Genomic DNA, 21,946 nt, shown 5'->3' with positions numbered 1-21,946 from the left:
CCCTCTCTCCTTCCTGGTTCATCATTCCCACTCCGTGGCCACCATGCACCCTTTCACAGTCTCTATTCTGTCTTCCTATGTGTCCGTTCAAGTCTCCTCCGACAATCACCATCTCATTTTCTTCCAATTCCCTCATTTCTTTATCTAACACGTTCCAGAACTCATCTTTCTCCTCTGCTGTACAACCAACGTGCGGGGCATATACACATAATATGACCACCCGCTCTTCTCCAAGACCCAATTTCATTCACATGATCCTTTCATTCCTTCTACCCACTTCCAGTACTTCACCCTTCATTCTGCCACAGACCACAATTCCTACACCATTTCTTCCCTCGTTATTCGCTCCAGAGCAGAATAACTCTAGACACTCAGATTGCCAATAATTTGTAGCCTTGTTCTTCTGACCACCTTTTTGAAGCAGAACAGTTTTACACTCTTTCCACTCCTTTGAGACTTCCCATTACAATCAAACAGGTATATGCTGCTATCGACTCTGTGGAACATTTGTTTAAGACATGGTGATATACCTTTGAACTTTTGCTTATTGACATTATGTTTACTTTCTTCATATACCTTCTGGTCACTCCATCTGTCCATCCTCTCCAGTTCCTTCTACACCTGATTTCTCATGATATCACATTAATGAGGTGAAATATCCTAAGTAAATACTCATTGGATATCTGCACTATATCCTCTTGGTAGTAACCAATCTATCATTTTCATCAATTGATATCAACATACTATAACCATAATCATTTTATAGAATAAAAGCAGTTTCCATATTTCATTATATGGCAGGGAGTGGAGATGATAAGGTATTGTTCCTGTAAATTTTGAGTAAGGGTGTGAGAACTAGTTTTTTTTTTTTTTTTGATTGGTGAGCGAGTGAATGGATTTCCAGTAGGAGTAGGGAGTACTCTACTTAGTAATTTACTTACTTATTACAATAAAATGACAGCTGCATTGAATGAAGAAGATGGATTCACAGTAGTATACTTATATTTTACAAAGGCTTTTGATAGATTATGTTATGATAAGTTGATAGTCAAACTAGAGTGGTTGGGGGGTTGGATATTAGACTAGTGCATTGGATTGGAGATTGACTATCTGATAGATATTAGCAAGTTGTGTATGTGGAAGTAATATCCTGGAAGGGGAAAGTCACTAGTGGTATGCTTCAGGGATTTGTTTTAGGATTTGAAACAGTTTAAACCATTGCTGTTTAAACTGTTGTTTGTTAATGATAATGAAGGACTTGAATGGGGATATTCAGTTGTTTGCTGATGATGCAAAGTTGGGACAAACTAAAGGAATAGAGCAGATATTGTGGCCTTAGAAGATGACTTGAATAGGCTGATTGAATGGGCGGTACAGGAGTGAGAATGGAAGTTCAATGTTGTGAAATGTATTTTAAAATTTGGAAAACAAAGATGTTTGTTGATTTTATTCTTGTAGGGATATATTGTTGGAGGTGGAAGAAATAAGGGATCTTGGGGTGATGGTAGATGAGCATTTAAAATTTAAGAGGACACATGGTCAAAATTGTGAGGAGAACACGACGAATTCTGGCAATGATGCAGGTGACACTGACTTGTAGAAGTAAGGAGATTCTGGTTCCTTCCATTTTATAAGACTCTGATTAACCCATATGGACTACTGTGCAGAGATTTGGTCACTTGGTTTTCAAAGGATGAAGAGATGTTGGAGAGGATCCAGAGGCAACTGACTAAAATAGTTTCTGATCTCTGGAATGTTGAATATGAAGAAAAGTTGAGAAGATGCAATTTATAGTCTTGTTGATAGGAGAAAGAGGAGTGATAGAGATATATACAAGTTGGTAAGGCATTGTTATAGGATTAACATTGAAGAGATTTTTCATAAAATGGAAGGAGATCAAGGAAGAACATGAGGTCATCCCTGGAAACTGTATAAGAAGAGTGTGAGAAGCAGGTTTTTTGCATGGAGTGTTGTGAATGATTGAAATGCATTGCCTGAGAGAATGGTGTCAGCAGAGAATTTGAATGTGTTTAAGGCATGGTATGATGAGCTGTGTGTGTATGACAAAAGGGACTTCCTAGATGAGTCCTTAATTCCATGGGGTTTTAGCAGGGCTGTACTTATGCACAGGCAAATGAAACTCTACCTGGGCCCCCAAAAAATTAGTATCCCAGAAATTAGATTTAAAATTGAAGAATTAAAGTATAAATAATTAAAACTGAACATAAAAAATTATTCTTTTCTGTTAAATTTCCTATATCACTATAATATATATATATATGTATGTTAAAGATACAAAGAAATTTTATACTTGGTTTTAATCTTTATCCCAAGGAAGCAAAACAATGTCTTACGTGAAAGGCAAGTGATATGAAGTTATTAGCCTCTATATACAAGTAACTTAGACGTGAACATATTTCACGCGCAAAACATTGTTTTGCTTCCTTGTGATAAGGATTAAAATCAAGTATAAAATTTCTTGGTATCTTTAATGTATAATAAACCCAAGGTAAAAAACTTTCTATATATATAGCTCAGAAAAAGGTGATGTTGTTGCTTCAAGTCAATATCTAAATATATCATATTCCCTTTTTTTTAAAACAAGAATGCAAATACTATTGATTTTCATATATTTTTTGTGTCCGTGACACAAAAAATATATGAAATAAATGCTGTTAATTGTCTGTTCTTAAAAGGGCAAAAAATAATTTACGAAACTCTTTGTTTCAGGATAAAATGTAAAATTTATCACTATTATTTATTGAAAATGATGTTGTGAATAATTTGAATTATGATGATATTATTGATACATTTGCAAAAGAGAAGTCTAGGAAAAAACATTTATAGTGTCTTTACTTAGTGGTCTGCACAGTTAGCCTAGTGGCTTTGTGCTTCGCAACCATATGACTGTGGAAGGAGCGTCCCAGGTTCGATTCCCGTCAAAGATGTGAGGAATTTGTGGATCTTCCTCAGTCATAGCCAAGTTAGCTGGTCTTGGGTGCAGGCAGTAGAGTTTTTTCTGCCAGTTTATCTGCCGTTTTTCATCCCGCAAGCAGGCAAACCTGCCCCGTGAACATATGCTACTACAGCCAAAAATATATCCCCCCCCCCAGTGGCAGGCTAGGCAACAGGTCAGTTGGGAGTGGTACTAACAAGAAGTCGCTTCTAAGTAACATGCGGACCCTGCATAGGAAGCGGGAATAACTCATAGTGAAAGAACAAGTGTCTTTACTTAGCACGAGTTTAATATTTGTGTTTGATATGTATTGTTGTCTTTACTTAGGGTAAGTTTTTTAATAATGGGTTATGAGGGTTATTAGTAATAGTCAGTGGTGAGCTATAAAGGGCTCACGCAAGCCCTTTGTTAAATTTTTCTCAAATTTGCGAGCCCCTTGTTCTTCTTGTTTAATAATCTTGTAGAACTAGAAAATACCACCGTGGAATGTATACATGCTACTATAATTGCTACTTTAAATTCATATGGGTTTCTGATAATTATATAAAAAATCATTTCATTGTATTTTGTTCTGATGGAGCTAGTGCAACGTTAGGAAACAAATCAAGTGTTGCAATCAAACTTCTGCAAAAATTTCCCAACGTTGTGATTTGGCATTGCGCTCATCATTTACACTTGTTATTAAACGATTTGATAAAAAACATTAAAGAAATAAATCATTTTGAAATATTTATGGATAAATTATATGCTTTTTATCATCAATCACCAAAAAATCAACGAGAATTAAATACGATTGCAAGAGACCTTGGTATCGAAATTTTAAACATCAGCCGTGTGTTTAGACCATGATGGGCAGCTTGCAGTTTACGAACAGCTCGTGCTTTGGGGAGAAATTACCCAGCTTTATGCAAGCATTTTGCATCGAACAATAAATATAAGGGCTTTTTAAACCGACTTCTCAATTTGGAATTTTTAAAAGATCTAGCATTAATGATTGATATCCTACAGGAATTATCATATCTGTCAGAAGCTCTACAAAGTCGCAATGTAAGTATTATAAGGGCTAAGTTAGAACTAGAAACCCCCCCCCCTTTTTTTTTTTTTTTCTTGAAATTAACATAACACCACTGGTAATAGTGCAGTTGTGGTAGTCATGCAAGAAGATTTGAATAAGCTAGACAGATGGGGATGTTGGTTTAATGTAGCAAAATGTAAGGTCTTGAGGTTTGGAACACATCGATGGGACGCTGCATACTCTATTGGAGGAGATATACTGGAGGAAGTAAGGGAGACAAGAGATCTGGGGGGGGGGGTTGATGATTGATAGAAACCTTAAATTCAAGGGACATATTGCAAAGGTGGTGAAGGTAACACAAAGGATTGCTGCAATAATGAGAAGGACGCTGACCTGCAGAGATAAAAGAGTTATCATTCCATTGTATAAGACCCTGATTATACCACACTTAGACTATTGTTCTCAGATTTGGTCCCCAGGATTTCAAGGGGATAAATTAACTGTGGAAAGGGTACAGAGCCAGATGACAAAGACAGTTTCAGGACTGTACAATGTTAGTTATGAGGATCGGCTGAGGGAATGTGGACTGCGGAGTTTGGTGGATAGAGGTGATATGATTGAAACTTTTAAAACTGTTGAGAGGTGGTTACAGGGTTGATACTGGGGAGTTATTTCCCTTCGTTGAGCAGTGGGTTGGAGTGATGACAAGGGGCCATCCCTGAAAGTTACGAAAGGAAACTGTGAGCAAGAGGTTGAGGAGTGGTTTCTTTGCATGGAGGGTGGTTGAACCATGGAATGCATTGCCTGATAGAGTGGTAAGAATGAGAAGAGTCAATGAGTTTAGGGAGTGGTATGATAGACTTTGTTTCCTAGGAGGGACCTCCCACGTTGAGTCTTGATAGACTTGTGTTTCCTAGGAAGCACCTCCCGTGATGAGTCTTTTGACTCCTTGGAGACCTAAATAATAATAATAAAATGTAATAAAAGTTTTTTGTATATGTTGATTGTTTTTATTTGTCTTTATTCATTTTGTAAGGAGGGGGGGGACCCTGGAGCACTGTAGTGCATTGGGAAAAGTGTAAGCATGGACCTGGGTCTTAGGATAATAATTATAAATATGTAAGTGATGTGTGTGATATGTAGGTTGAATGGACCTTGCTCAATGAAGCAATGACTCCTTGGAGATATATGTATTGCAAAAAATTATTTTGTAATATTTTATGTTTAATGAAACATATTTTCCAAACATGATGGGAATTTAAATTTCTTAGCCACATCCATCAACATTTGTATAATAACAGATTAAGAGTTTAAGTCATAAATGGGTTGTTGTGTATGTTTTTTATTTGGATTAAATATAATTTTGTCATATATAACTTACATTTACTGTGCAGTTTGAGAGATAAATAAATATAATACCATACTGTTTATAATATTCTTAAGAGAAGGTTTTTTTTTTGCAAAGGAATTCTTGCTTTTTAAATCTTAAATGACCCTCTCATGATTCAATGATTCAATATATGATTTATCTTTTTCCTATTCTTTTTTTTAAGTTAGATTACATACTTCTAACTGGAGATATTCCTCCACATAACGTTTGGAGTTCAACTCAGCAAGAATACCTGTATGTGATAAATGAAATATTTGGCTTATTAGAGAAATATTTTCCTGGAATTCCAGTTTTTGCAAGTTTAGGTAATCATGATAGTGTTCCAGTTAACAGGTAAGGGCAGTAGACCTTTTACAAAAATAACTTTTTCCATCTCAAGAAAGATAAGTTCTGATTATTTTTGCTTTGTCTCAGATCCCAAAACAATGGAAATAAAATAAGATAGTATATCAATACATGAAGGTGATTTTTTAATTGGTGAATGAGTGAATGGAAAGGATTTCCAATAGATTTCATAAATCTGCAGTCTATATGTGTACTGTGGCTGGGTTCAGTGTTAGATAATATGGGAAACCCTTTGGAAATCAAACAGAGCATTTTTAAACCACTCATTCCTCTGAATATAAAAAGGGTGACAGTTTCGGTGGGCAATGAAAATCACTTATCACTAAAAGACATTCATAAATATCTACACTATCATGGTATTCAACTTCAAGGTGTTTCAAAAGGGAGTATATAACTTTGAATCACAACAGAAGGTAAATAGCTATAGATGAACAATTTTCATGACAGTGCAAATGTAGCATAACACTTGCTTAAAGTTTCAACACAGACAGTTAAAGTTCGATGTGGCTACCTCCAGTAATTTTACAGCTGTCCTATCTGTAATCAATTTCCTGCCACATGCAGCTGAGCATATCTAGCATAACTTCAGGATTGATGGCAATAATTCTGGAACACAGCTCATCCAAATTAGCTGGTAGTGGTAATACAAACACTCGATCTTTCTCAAAACTCCACAAGAATAAATTAATGGTGTAAGGTCAGGGGAATGCAGTGGCCATGCTACAGGCAGCCCCCCCCCCCACACACACACCAAATGTCTACCCCTCTCCATCTGACTGAAAAACAGGTGTCGAGGTATGACCTTACGTACCTTACTGTGTACCTTGTCTTGCTGGAAATGTAAACATCTGTTGTGGTATCATTGTCTTATTGTGGTATTAGGTACCCTTGTAGCATGTCCAGATACACACCACCAGTAACGGTAGACTTCAAAAAAAAAAAGAAGGTCCACATACACTTTCTTCTTGCTTATGGTGCAAAAAATGTTAGCCTTTGGGGTGCCATGAACATGTTCTATGCTGGTGTGTGGATTTTCAATTCCCCAAATTATACAGTTGTGAGTGTTTACTTGCCCACTCTTGTGAAAAGTGCACCCGTCACTGAAAATGATCATGTCCAAAAAAGTTATTTTGTTCTGTCCTGATAATTTCTGTACAGAAATCCTGGTGTATCTTTTTATCGTCTTTCTTCAAGTGTTGTAAGGGAGTAAAAACCTTAAATATAGATGCTGTCATAAAACACACCACACAGTCACATGTGGAATTCCAATTTGATGAGACGCCCATCTGGTTGATTTTCCAGGGCTTCTCTGGAAACTTTTCCGAACTTCTTCCACAGCAGCATGCGGCCTTCCCATTGACCTGTTTCCACAAAATTCTTGTGCCGCATGTAGATCATGCGCCTACTAGGAGGCTCTTTGTTCTATTGTATATGGAAATTCTTCTGAATTTGTGTTGCAGACTTTGTTTTCTCAAACCAAAACACACAACATGCTTGCTTTGCACTGTTGTGAATTGCCATTTTCAAATGGTGTGTCATATCACACCATCTAGTGTTGATAATAAAGTTATGTGACCAAAAATCGATGTGTTTCAGTATGTTATGACCCTTAGCTTTTGTGCATCTTCCGAGTTATTGTCTGTTCTCCTGCAAAGATGTATACACCTTGTACTATAGCTTGAAGAGCAGTGGTGCTATCCACTCAGCTAACTAGATTAGCCCTTAGTTAGTAGCCCATAATGGCTATTATAATACTTGTGATTAGCAAATTTGAACAAATATATGGTCTAATTTTTTATGAACTAAAAATTCATAAAAAATTAGACTTTTGCAATAGCATTCTATATAGAGATATCATTCATGTTCATATTGAAATGAGAGCCATTTTGTGATATTTTTAACCTATATATTTTTTGTAACAGATAGTTTTGTATCAATTTTATTGTTTAAATAAAACAAATACATCATAATTGGTTGATTTTGCTTTATTATTTTTTCAGCTGTGCCCAGGCTGTACAAGTTGCTTAGAAATGTCTAGTTGTTCAGAAACCACACAATTCGTTAAATCCAGATTTTGAGAAGTTAGAACAGGTTGAAAGTGAATTTAACTATACAAATGATGATGATACTCAATCTAATTTGACTGATCAGATTGGAATTCATTCTTTTAAAGATTATTGTTGTTGTTTTTTTAAGAAATTCAGATTTTTTTTATTATTTTATGCTAGAAATACAGTGAATTACATTACTTCCAACCATCTTAGGATTTGATCAAAGTTAAATGGTGAGAATATTCAGATGGTATGGTATGATGGTAAAGAAAAGAAAACTAAGTCTACAGCAGACAATCTTGGATTCATTTTGCTTTTCCTAACTAGTAAATGTTCTTGAGTAAGTGGAGTTTTCTTTTTTCACCCACATTTTCCTTTTCTGTCAGGAGAAAAGGTACCTGTCTCCCTAAACCTCTTTAAAATTGCATTAACAATATCCAAACCAACACCACACTCATTGACCTTTGAGTCATGGATGTGTGCTGAGAAAGAGTACATACTTTTGAACACTTTCTTGGAGATGTATCCATTTTATAGCTACACAAAATGAATAAAACACTATTAATAAACATTGTAGAGACAGTTAAAACATGCAGCACTCAACCAAAATATGAACTAAAACTAAAATAGTGAATTAAAACCAAAAATAGTAAACCAAAATTATTGTGAAAACAAAAACTTGACAAAAGTTCAGATTAATTTGTTTGCTACTTTATGTACCTCCTGCAATGAGACTTTTACTCCATTGAGGTCTGATGTTAATAATAATAATTATATTGTAAAGAATAAAAGAGTATTTCTTAACTGATGCTGATTCTAAAAATAGTCTCTCAGATCATTAGAAGTTTTTTCACTTGGTTAGACTATAAATTATATATTTAGTTTAATCCTTTATCCAAGTGTAAGCAAACAAAGTTTGTGCCTGAAGTATCTTCAGGTCTTGGGTAACTCCTGGTAAAGATGTATAAGTTCTCATAACTTGCCTTAGTATCGCCCATAATGCAAAGCACATCTCATTGTGGACATGTATAATGCTATGCATTAAAGAAAGGGCCACAACCCAGACCGGTTTCGACCTTTATTAAGATCTCATCAGTGGGAGCCAGACCCAGTGGTGGTGATACCAAGGTGGAAGTAATAGAGAAGTCATATTTACCTATACAAGTTGCCAAAAGGTGTCAGACTTTATTATTAAATTACTCTGGATTAGAGAAAGATGTTGGAAGTTTTTAATGGAATATATAATTTATAGTCTAACCAAGTGAAAAAACTTCCATCATCTTTCTCTAATCCAGAGTAATTTAATAATAAGGTGTGGCACCTTTTGGCAACTCGTATAGATAAATATGACTTCTCCATTACTTCCACCTTGGTATCACCACCACTAGGTCTGGCTCCCACTGATGAGACCTCAATAAAGGTCGAAAACTGGTCTGGGTAGTGGCCCTTCCTTTAATGCATAGCATTATACATGTCCACAATGAGATGTGCTTTGCATTATGGGAGATACTATGGCAGTGATGAGAACTTATACCACCTTTACCACGAGTTGCCCCAGTCCTGAAGATACTTCAGGTGAAACTTTGTTTGCTTACACTTGGATAAAGGATTAAACTAAAAATATATAATTTATAGTCTCTCAGACCTGTAGCAACTTCTATGCAACACTATTGTCCTCTTCCATTTACTTCTATGTGATTGGGTGTCCAGAATATGTCTGAATATCTCATCACACCAGTCCTGACTTCCATACTGATGACAGTGAATGTAGTTTTTATGCTCAAGGTTAGTCTACTGGTCTTTTCAAAGTAGGTCAAGTAGCAGACGCATAGAACCTAATTTTCATAATTACAGCGCTGTAATTCTACATAGACCCTTTTCTTAACTGAAAATTCGACACATTTAACCACCTCCCAGGTCAAGACCTATAATCAGTCTCCAGTTGGTGGGAGTGTGATCATAGACAAATTCTCTGATTGTTTGCTAGTTCTAGCACTTTCCATTCCCTGGTACCGTGCATCATATGCTGCTTAGGTAATTATTCCTTAGTAACTGTATAAACTGCATAAATTTCATTTCTTTTTGCCTTTTCTGGCAGGTCATTTCATTTATTCACTGCTCTCCAAGCACATAATCAAGTTTCTGCATCTCACATCCTAATCATACATTTAACCAACTTCCATGAATGACTCCTTGTTCACTACCATCCTGTCATGTATTGAAAAATTTCTTCTGCCTCCATCTTCTATAAACCTCTTTACTAATGTATATTTCTATAACATCCCCCCTCTCTTTTTTATCTGCAATTTAAATTTTGTAGCTAAGAAACTTTCAACCTGCTATAGTGAGCATTCCAAAGATCTTGGTCAACTACAGACGTCTAGGATTGCACTCCCTCATCATCAGGATTCCACTCCCTTATCATCCGTCATCATGAGTACTAGATTTTTTATTATTATTATTATTATTATCCAGGCCTCCATGGAGTCAAAAGACTCATCGTGGGAGGTCCCCCCCCCCCTAAGAAACACAAAGTCTATCATACCACTCCTTAAACTCATTGACCATTCTCACTCTCACCACTCCATCAGGCAATGCATTCCATGGTTCAGCACTCTGAAATTCCTGGTATAGTTCACCCACCGATTAGAGGTCCCTCGACACTTCTGCGCATGTCAGAAAAAGGAGAATCCATTCCGATTTTAGGGTAATCAAACTGTCTTCTGGGATGTGTTTGTTTATTATTACAGGTTGGAAAATTTAGCTTTTCTTTTATGAACATTGTAGTTTTTAAAGTGTAACTATTTTGCTTGTATAACAGTTGGAAAAATGTACGTAGAGTATTAACAAAATTAAAAAAAGGTATAGCATAAAACAAAAATTTAACTAAGTTTATTTTTAAGAAAGTTTTCTATAAAATAAAAATAATTATACAGAAAAACAGAAATTTTTTCAAATGAACTTATACAGTTGAGAGAACTGAGACACTTTAATGTTCTAAACCAATTAATTATTTATGACTTGTTGTGACTCTTTTAACAAACTCATGCAAAAAAAGGTTGGAAAAAAATACCATTATCAAATCCTTTTAATCTTCATAGTCATCTGAATCGGTGTCCAAATCGCCATCATTTTCACTTAAACTGATCACCAAAGGTTCGAATAATTCTTCGATAATTCCGTCTCTGTCCCAATACATATTTTCCAATGAGGTGACATGAAAGCAATAGTTTCCCCAGTTTTGAACTGTAGAACTGTAATACTTTCAATTGCCTGTTCTGAAAGCTTAAAAAGTTTCAACATGTCAATATCTCCAGTCGCGTTGCGATGGCTAATGAAACTTTTCACTTCTGTCCAAATATACTCAGCATTAATATTGCAATGATATGGTGGTAGCCTCAAAGCTAGAAATCCATGCTCTTTGAGCATCGTGTCGAATTTAAATAGTTTAGTGTGGTCGAGTTTCTTTTGACCAAATTAAGCAATTCAATTTTTTGCATATCTGAGGAATGAGAAATGTTATTTGCAGAGAACCAATCCATAAGAACTTGCTTCTTATTAGACCAATTTGGAACTTTGTTTAATCGAATAGAGTGATATGAAGCGTTATCAATTATAACAACAGCATTTTTAGGAAGGTTTGGAATCAGTTTTTCTTCTGCCCACTTTTCGAAGATCGTAGAATTCATTTGCCTATGGTAATTGGCTTTGTATAGTAAGTTTAAATTCGGTAAAAAAAATCATTTCTTCACCCGCACACAAAATTATTATGCGCGGCGAGGCATTTCCGGTTTGTAGCACTCCACATTCTTCTTTAGACTGCCAACATTTTCCATAAGTTAAATTACTATCAATCCAAGTTTCATCTAGATACAGAATCGGTCTTTTCTCTTTCCTGAAACGTCTTATTGCTCTCAAATACTGCGTTCTAGATAAAACAATGTCACTTCGCTCCATGATAAGTTTCCTTTTATTCTGGGACTTTTTAAAACAAAATCAGATTTCATAGTATTTTCTTTAAAGTTTCTCTTTTCCAAGGAAAATTAATTTTTTCTTTAAGTACAGGAATCAATTTCGGAACAGTTGGCACTCTTTTCTCGACCACGTAAAATTCGTGAATAGTTCTTATAACGTCTACATCAAAATCATTCAAAGCTACAGTTTCGATGGTTTTCTTTACTCTGGCACTTTTTTTTAGGAGATTTAAATTTTGGCTTACCTTCGCCTTTTGATTCCCTACGAATTCTTTTAACAGTCGACCCCGATACGCCCGCAATTGCACTTGCACGTTTTATGACTTGAGAAAGGGGAACAAGGAGACGATTCTTTTTCGCAGAATGTCAGAACATTATTCAATATTCTTTTGCAAGAGCTACTGAAACGTTTAACAACAGAACTTGTTGAACTTGTTACTGGATCCATCATACAAATTAATAATTAAAAAATAATGCAAAAAAGCGACAACAAAAATCAAGCTAGTACTAGTACAGCGACAGACAAGAAAGCACGTGATTTCGCATGTTAGCAACCAATTCGTACATCCTTCATTTCTTTCTCTCCTTCAGTATGAATCGACTATTCTTGGCAAAATGCCAAGGAGAGATCTACAAACAGTGGGCTAACTATATCTTCCATCACATGCTGCCTCAGGTAATTATTCTTTAGAAAGCCCAAGCAACTAAATCTGTGCACAGTGGTCCAGATGTAGTTCTATTATAAAAGGAATAATAACCTTTTTATTATTATAAAAACTGTTGAAAAGCACACTGTTATCAGTGTGCTTTTCAACATCCTTTGCTATAATATAACTATAGAAAACATTTAAATAAAAGAGACAAAGAAAGAAAAATGAAACAACAACAATAATTATTATTGTTATTGTTTCATTTTTATTATCCCCAGATCTCCATGGAGATGAAGACTCATTGTGGGAAAGCCCCCCCTTCATATACACAGCTCATTATACTGTGCTTTAAATGCATTTACATTCTCTTCAGACACCACTCTCAGGTGTGGTGTCTGCAGAGAATGTGAATGCATTTAAGGCACAGTATGATGAGCAAAGTATCATACACATATTCCAATCATTCACCATTCTTCATGCAGCTTCCAGGGATGACCTCTTGTTTTCCTCTCATCTCTATGAAAAACTTCTTACATTAATTTGCTAGGAACCCCTTTCCAACATATGCCTATATCATATCACCTCTTCTCCTCCTATCCACTAGACTCTGTAAATTGTATCTTCTCAACCTTTCTTCATACTCAACATCTCAGAGACCACAAACCACCTTACCCAATTGTTTCTGGACACTTTCCAATACCTTTTCATCCTGAAAACGAGGTGACTAAATCTGTGCATAGTATCTATATGTGGACTAATCAAGGCCTTATACAACAGAACTAGAATCTTCTTACACCTACAAGTCAGTGTCCTCCACATCATTTGTCAGAATTCATTGTGTTGGCCTCACAGTTTTAGAAATGTGTACTTTAAATTTTAGATCCCTATCCACTATCACACCCAGATCTCTTATTTCCCTCCACTTCCTCCAGTATCTTCCTCCACCAAGTGGGGAAGATACTGGAGGAAGTAGAGGGAAATAATACATCCCGTCTTTCTTCTCCAAATTTTAAAAGCTTACACTTTGTAATACTGAACTGCTACTCCTACTCTTATGCCCACTTACTCAGTCTATTTGAATTTACTTGTAAAGCTAGTACATCTGCTCTACTTCTCATAGTTCTTCCTGACTTGTTATTATATGCAAACAACTGAATTTGTCCATTCAAATCTTCCCCAGTATCATTAACATAGAGATTAAAAGGCAGTGACCCATTTTCCTCTTCTGGGATATTGCTCCCCCATATACAACTTGCTCTTGCTAATACCTATGAAAAAGCCAATCTCTAATCTGATGCACTAATCTAATATCCAACCCCATCGATTCTAGTTTAACTCTCAACTTAATGTATGGCAGTCTATTAAAAGCCATTGTAAACTTCAAGTACACTACTGTGTATCCATCTCCCTTGTTCAATGCACCTGCCGCTTTCTTGTAATAAGTAAAGAGATTACTAAAGTATGACCTCCCTTTAGCAAATCCATGCTGTCTATGAAAGAGAATACTACTGTTGTCAACCTAGTTCTGAATCTGATTCTCATTAACCCCTCCAACACTTTAGCCACAACATCTGACACACAAATTAGCCGTAAATTCTGTCACCTCTGCAGCAGTTATCATTTTACTGTTTTCTTCAATCATTGTCATCCTTCCATAAGTATTCTTTTTTCTTCTGGCTATGTATCAAAAGAACTCCCTAGGATTTTTCTTTGCTTCATTAGCTAATCACTATTCATGCTGCACCTTTGCTTCCCTTATCAACAGAGTCACTCCCCCTCTCTCCTTGCCAATTATTCATACTCCTCATATGAAGGCAATGTAAGAGGAGTAATTATGATCACTCCTCTTACATTGCCTTCATATTCTTCTGTAATTGCATGCTTAATATCTGCATTCTTCCATTTCACACCTACGTTATTTAACCTTCTGACTCTTGGAATACATTTAGACTTTGCTTCTACTAGGTAAGTCTTGAATATCACCTAAGCAGCATTTATCTTTTCACCTAACTCTTCATCCCATGCTACAGCTGTAAGCTATCTTTTGAGCTTTTCATAATCACTAACTTTATAGTTCCATACTTATATCCTTTCCTGACTTGTTGCCAGGAAAGCCAGAGGTAGACATTGACATTCTCTGATGAGATAATCAGATCCAATATCTCAGTCCTCATCTACCCTCCGTTACATACTGCTTGAGGTAGTTGTCCCTTAAAAACTTGAGAAATTCATTTTCTTTACTTCCAGATGCTATCTTATCATTCCATTGTATAATGCCATAAATAAAATCACCCATAATGATCACCCTTTTCCTATTTGCTTGGCTAATTTGCTTATACATTTAATGGTCACAATCCTCCACATTACCAGGTCAATAGCAACATCCAACTAAGTATTTCATTCTATTCACCTCTATCTCACACAATAATGACTCAAAACCACTGCCATTGTTTCCTCCATATGCACAACTTGTTTTCTGTCATCAAGAATACTCTCCGTCCTTTTTTTTTTTTTTTTTGTTACTGTTTCTGTTTTCACAAAAAAAGATTATACACCTCCATATCTATTCCTGTTAGGATGTCATCCTTGTTCAACCATGTCTCACTTATTCCAACAATTTTTGGGTGAATGAACTCAATTAATGCAACAATTTTGTTCCCCCTGTTTCTGATACTTCAAGCATCTATATACAAACATAACAGTTCATTTCTGGATCAATAAGTTTCACTGATACCACTTATTAGATGTGACTTCTCCATGCCTTCCTCACGCCATTCCTCTCTCTCTCTCTCTCTCTCTCTCTCTCTCTCTCTCTCTCTCTCTCTCTCTCTCTCATTACCCATCCCAGCACTCCTCTTCAAATCCAACTGTTCCTCCCACACACACACACATCTTAGGCCATTCTTCTACTTGTACTTTCACTACCTTTCTCACGCTGTGTTCCTCTGTCCACTGAGTCCCATTTTTGTCTTGCATACTTGTTCTCTCATTCTCTGCACCCATGCTACCCACTTCTTAATTCATAAACACCACATGAATCCCTCTTTCCTGACTCTTATGCTCTTCCACATTGCTTCTTACTTACCCAGATCCATTCTCTGCACTCATTATCTCCCTTTAAGCAGCGTCCTCTCTAAATGACTCACACCAAAAACCATTAAAATGCAATCCATGTCACTCTTATAAAATTCCATTTGTCCTTTAAACTCATCCCAAGCATTCACAAACTGCACTCCTTTCAGTTCACACATTTCTACTAACATATCATTTATGAGGCAGAGAGCAAGGATTATCTTTTATTATCACACTATCATCTTTTATTCTTCTTAACAAACTTCTGATATCTAGTCTTACATTCTCCTTGTTCCTAGTCATCATTTGTACCACTACTAACTTTTGCTCACTTATATCTCATATTCATTGCCTCAATCACTCTACTCTCAAGATACAATCTCTGTTTTGGATGATCAGTATAAGCAATAATAATGTTAATAATGTTACATTATTACTAAGCATTATTTAAGTTTTGTTATTTTGTTTGGTAATACTGTATAGTATAGTGCATTGCCTGATAGGGTAGTGAGAGCACGAACAGTGAATGAGTTTAAGAAATGGTATAATAGACTTTGTGTTGTTTAAGATGGGCCTCTCATGATGAGTCTCATGACTCCATGGAGGTCTTGAATAATAATAATAATATTTTTCATGTCTCCAATATAAAAATAACAAATTATTCATCGGATCTGTTAAATTTAAAACTTTGCTGTTATTATTTTTGGCATCACTGTACCTCTATAGAGTGAAGAAACCATCGCAGGAGGTTTGCTCCAGGTTCACAAAGTCAATTATACCACTAAAAAAACATTCACACTTTCAGTATACTCAATACCCCTAGCTCTCTCTCTCTCTCTCAGGCAATGCATTCCTCATGTTCAGTATCATGCACAAAATCTACTTTTCCCTTTCTCATCCCTTCTTGTCCTTGATCTTTCCCTTCATGCTTAGGAAAATTTTGAATGTGTTTGTTTCACAACTTTTATAATTATGCACAGCTAAATGTCAGTGATGCATAGCAGAATAATGGAAGCTCAGACATTGTGAATTTTGATCTGCATGACTTCATTAGTTGTCATGTATGATGTATTCATTAGTGAGATTTTTGTAGATGAAAAGTGAAAGTAATGACTGAGTATCATACATCAAAAGTATTTTGGAACCAAAAAAAGGAAACATTGGCAGGCATATGGATCATGTTAGTACTTTTGATATTTGTATTTTTGATATTTGTCATTTTTGTATGCTTCTTTGGTTGTGGTGCCTGAGGGTGTTGGTCTGTTCAGCGAAGCTGGTGGGCTGGTGGTGTCTTTTTGGATATATCTTGTCATCTTTTTGTCTTTCGGAAACAGTCATTAAAGCTTTTCCATATATATATATATATATATATATATATATATATATATATATTTTCATTTCTTAGTTTTCATTTTGTCTTAGTTTTAAATCACACAAGCTTGTTTGCTGTTAGCCCTGCTCACCATTTTACTGTTAATTGCACTCTGTTTTTCAACATCATTACTGCATGTTTTTATTATCAACAAAACTCTTTTCCTCGCTATCACTTCCACACACTTTCTGAACATTCACACAATCTTCCTTTCAGTTATGTTTCTAACTACCATTTCAGTTATGACTCCACCCACATTCATTCCTTTCTCTTATTCAGTCTCTCCACAGATATATCTGAGGCACCTTCACACACATAAATACATTTATGGCACCATACCATTTTTGAAAAATCCATGCCATTCACTTTACTTCTCTTCTGTGCTGACTTACACAACAATCTATTTTTCACCACCATATTGTATCAGAGTACTGTGGAATTTTGAATTTAACAATTCAAAAATATTGACAAGAAACAATGAAATAAAAATAATACTGCCTTAGAAATTCAATAATACACCACGTTCCACACTTAAATATCACATAGTAACACTCCATCTACAAATTAGACAATATTGCCAAACATTAAATATAAAATTTACTTATTTTTTTGCAGCTTACATGATAACTGATGTAAAGCACTCGCTACCTAGCAGCCGGTTTTTCATAATATGCAGGAATTAGAGGCAAATAATGATGACAGGAAGTTTGCCTAATCTCTGATCTTTGGGTGATGATGATGGAAAAATTAGTGAAAATGGTAGTAATGAAATTGTGGTGGAAGAAACTAAATTAGAGTTCATTTTAAGGCTAGAAATCTGGGAGGATGGAGCAGGAATTTAAAGTTTAGAAGATATATTGCAAAACATAGAAAAACAGCAGTCGGATGTTGAAAAAAATTGCTGAGGAATATGAAATAATCATGTTCTTTTTTTTTTTTTTTTTTATAAGACTATAGTATAACTACATCTGCATTACCGATGTGCACAGATTTAGTCACTTCGGTTTTGTGAATACAAAGTAATAGAAAAGATTCAGAGGGAAGATACCAGTATTATGACAGGACTATGGAATGTCCTTAAGAAGACAGATTGAAGGTTTGAGCTAAAAATTTTGTTGATTGAGAGAAAAATGGAAATAAGTCAGAAATATATAAGTTACTAAGGGAATTTTATAAGATAGATGCAGAAGCTGAGTGAGGATGCAGTCAGCAAGAATATGAGTACTGCACTACTAGATTTTTTTTTCTGGGGTGCAGTTGAAAAAAAGTGGAATGTGTTGATGGAGGAATTTGTGAATATATGGTAAATAAGTTCATGGAGAGATATGATAGGAACTGTTCATGAATAATAGCTAATGTGGGCTTCCTATGATGAGCCCTAGGAATCCATGGAGTTCGGCAAAACTATATTACAGTTGAGTAAAGGAAATATGGAGTAAAACAATTCAAAAATATTTTAAAGAAAACAACTAATAAATATATTGTAACACTTACCATCTGTAAGCATAAATATAACAGACTTCATTCCTTGTTGACCTAGTCTTTTCTGTGACAAAGGTATCATGTCTTCTCGCACCAGCCGGAGTGCAGATGATGTGGCTGTGCCACCAGCTAAAAAGAGATATTAATTTTATAAATACTGAAGTAATGAGGAAAACAGCATTATAGGCCTAAATTTTTTAAAAAGAGAGTAATAAATATCTTTTATTAATAATAATTTTATATTGCCTCATCTTTCGCTTACATATTTAGTTTATGGCCTGTCATGGCCAAGTAACTTGGCTTTGTAGAACTTAATATCATAATATCATAAAAGTACCTAATCTATTTATATATTATACTTTAATCTTTATATCAATGACATTGTCAGTGGGATAGTCAGTTGTTTGCAGATGATGTGAAGCTGGGAAGTGATCAGTAATAGTGCAGATGTGATAGCCCTGCAAGAGGATTTGAATAAGCTAGATAGATGGGCAAATGAATGGGGGGTTTCAGTTTAATGCAGCAAAATGTAAGGCTTTGAGGTTTGGGACACATCGATGGGACACTGCATACTCTATTAGAGGAGCTATACTGGCGGAAGTAGGGGAGACAAGAGATCTGGGGCTGATGATTGATAGAAACCTGAAATTTAGGGGACATATTGCAAAGGTGGTGAAGGTAACACAGAGGATTGCTGCAATAATGAGAAGGACACTGAACAGCAGAGATAAAAGAGTTATCATTCCATTGTATAAGACTCTGATCAGACTGCACTTAGACTACTGTTTACAGATTTGGTCCCCAGGATTTGAAGGGGATAAATTAACTGTGGAAAGGGTACAAAGGCAGATAATAAAGATGGTTTCAGGACTGTACAGACTGTACAATGTTAGTTATGAGGATCGGCTTATGGAATGTGGACTACAGAGTTTGGTGGATAGAAAGAGGAGAGGTGATATGATTGAGACTTTTAAGCTGTTGAGAGGTGGTTACAGGGTTGCCACTGGGAAGTTCTTTTGCTTGGTTGAACAGCGTGAAGGAGTGATGACAAGGGGCCATCCCTGGAAGTTATGAAAGGAAACTGTGAGCCACAGGGTGAGGAATGGTTTCTTTACTTGGAGGGTGGTTGAACCATAAAATGCATTGCCTGATAGATTGGTGAGAGCGAGAACGGTCAATGAGTTTAAGGAGTGGTATGATAGACTTCGTGTTTTCTAAGAGGAACCTCCCACGATGAGTCTTGATAGACTTTGTGTTTCCTAGGGAGGACCTCCCGTGATGAGTCTTTTGACTCCATGGAGGCCTGAATAATAATAATAATAATAATAATAATATACCCTGTCAAAATAAAAGCATTAGGGAGTAAGGAATCAGATGAACACAAATCCTATCAAATTAGAATAATGATCAGAAAAATCAAAATGGTAGGCAAGATAATCAAGGTGAGAAGAAGAAGAAGCAATAGTAGATGATTAGAATGTAAAGATAGAAATAATGAAAGAAATAGTACGCTTATGAGAATTCTTACACAAGACAAATCATGAATTTGAGGGACTGGATAAACATCTGGCAAGTAGTGCTGCAGAAAATAGAAAGAAAAAAAAGGTTTTAGGAAAGGGAAAAGATAGAGAGAGAGTCAGCATTGTATGAAGATTCCATGATCATGGTGTATTTAATGAGAATGCAACAAAATCATGGTTTGTTAGAGCAAAGATTAAAAATCTAGGAGGTGCTGTTAAAATAGAAAGAAAGAAAAAAAAAGAGAGAAAGCCAAAGAGTAGATAATTTTAGTCAGTACAAATAATTTGAAAGATGAGAAATATGAAATGAGAGAGGATATGAAAGTGTTACTTGAATAAGTGACAAGAAAAGTGAAAGAGAGTAATGATTGTAAATTTGTTGCCATGTTTAAATCCATTTAAATACAGGCCATCATTATGATGACCTGCATTTGAATTCTCACCCTTACTCATCTTTGAGGCAAACAAGTTTGAGAATGGAAATGATTAAAGAATGCAGTTCCCATAATGAGTCTTGTGACTCCATAGATGTCAGGAAAATAAAAATAAAAATAAAATGTAGATTTGGATCTCAAATCAGAATAAGAAAGATACCAAGGTACCTGTGGCCCTAAGGGTTCCATTTCATGTATATTAATGATAGAAACACCAAACCAAGTAAGGAGCTCCCCCTCCCCTCAAATGGATTATGAAAGTTGTTACAGAGATAGAATGTAAGGTACTGTATTTTCAGGTATGATAGAGAGAATAAATGGAAAAAACCCATTATGACTATTTTTGTAAAACCTTATAACAAAGGTAATAAAAAGGCTGTGGAATGCCAAATAGAACAGGCTGAGTGAGAAAATGTGATTCTCAGAGTTTAGCAAATAAAAGGAAAGGAGCAATATAATGGACACTTGAGGCACCTTTCAAAGAGAAGAACCAGAAGCCATTCATGAAAGTTGTACAGTCACATCCCACCATAGTAAATGCCACTGTTACACTCACTGTAACAAAGTGCTAAAAAAGATTCACCCAAAGCCTTCGTAGGTACAATGCTATATGTTAAAAGAAATTCACTTTAGTAAACTATCTAATATAACAAACTCTGCCTGTGGTTCCAACGAGTTTGATGAAAGTTGTCTCTATAAGGATGTAATGAGAAATAAAGAGTAAGTTTGTTGCCTGTAGGTTGGTAACTAAGATGAATAAGTTTCTAGAGTGGGTAGTGAATTCATGGATACTGAATAAATTTAGAGTGAGAACCTACTGCAGTAAACGATAGTTTTAATAACAATAATACTTTCTCTCTCTCTCTTATAGTTTTCCTTTTCCTGGGATTTCACAATCATATTCTGTTTCTTGGCTCTATGATGTAGTTGCAAATGGATGGTCTTTTTCTTTAAAGAGGTTTGTATTTATTATTATTATTTCTGTTAACAATTAGTATATTTTGTTATTTTTATTTTCACAAATTTTTGAAATATATGCATTTTTATATTTATATAGATCACCAGAATACATTTCTGTCCTTGTTGTCAGAGAGTCATATTTATGCATTATTTGTATCACACAAAAAAAAAAAATCTTCATTATTTTTATTTTTAAACTTTTTTCTCCTGTCTACTGTGTTATATTGTAGAGGCTATATTTACTCCATGAGTAAAATTAAAGAAAAAAAGGAATGGTTTAAATTTTAATTTGTGTATTTTTATGCACAGCAGAAGAGGTCTATTTAGCAATAAAATCGGGCAAGGCTGCTGGTGATGATGAAATTCGGTGTCCAAAATGCTAAAAGCCTTAAATCGAGACAGCGTTTTTTGGCTCACTCGAGTGTGTCAGGCTGCTTGAATATCTGGGCGAGCACCAAAGCAATGGTAGACAGGCATAATAATACCAGTCTTCAAGAAGGGAGACCAGAGAGATTGCAGCAACTATCGTGGCATCTCTCTGCTCAGCCTGCCTGGGAAAGTATATGCTAGGTGCTTGGAAAGAAGGTGCAGCAGCATAGTTGAGTCAAAAGTACAGGAAGAACAATGTGGCTTTCATCCTGGTAGAAGCACAACTGACCAAATCTTCACTTTAAGGCAAGTCTTTGAGAAATCTTGGGAATATGCCAAGAATGTCTACAGATGTT

General features: G+C 35.5%; 1 protein-coding gene across 1 annotated transcript in view; it reads left to right on the top strand.

Moving 5' to 3' along the window:
- Positions 1-21,946, top strand: part of LOC150098807 (sphingomyelin phosphodiesterase-like) — a 120,817-nt gene that overhangs the window by 22,490 nt on the left and 76,381 nt on the right. Inside the window, exons 3-4 of the mRNA XM_090405756.1 lie at positions 5,525-5,694; positions 21,133-21,219. Of these exons, the coding sequence (XP_090261882.1) occupies positions 5,525-5,694; positions 21,133-21,219 (257 nt within the window). The remainder of the gene's footprint in view (positions 1-5,524; positions 5,695-21,132; positions 21,220-21,946) is intronic.

This window comes from Typopeltis vanoorti, chromosome 15 (assembly GCF_054136105.1).
Source record: "Typopeltis vanoorti isolate ZY-2024b chromosome 15, IOZ_Tvanoo_1.0, whole genome shotgun sequence".
NCBI classification, from domain to species: domain Eukaryota; kingdom Metazoa; phylum Arthropoda; class Arachnida; order Uropygi; family Thelyphonidae; genus Typopeltis; species Typopeltis vanoorti.
This window is presented reverse-complemented; position numbering and strand designations above follow the sequence as displayed.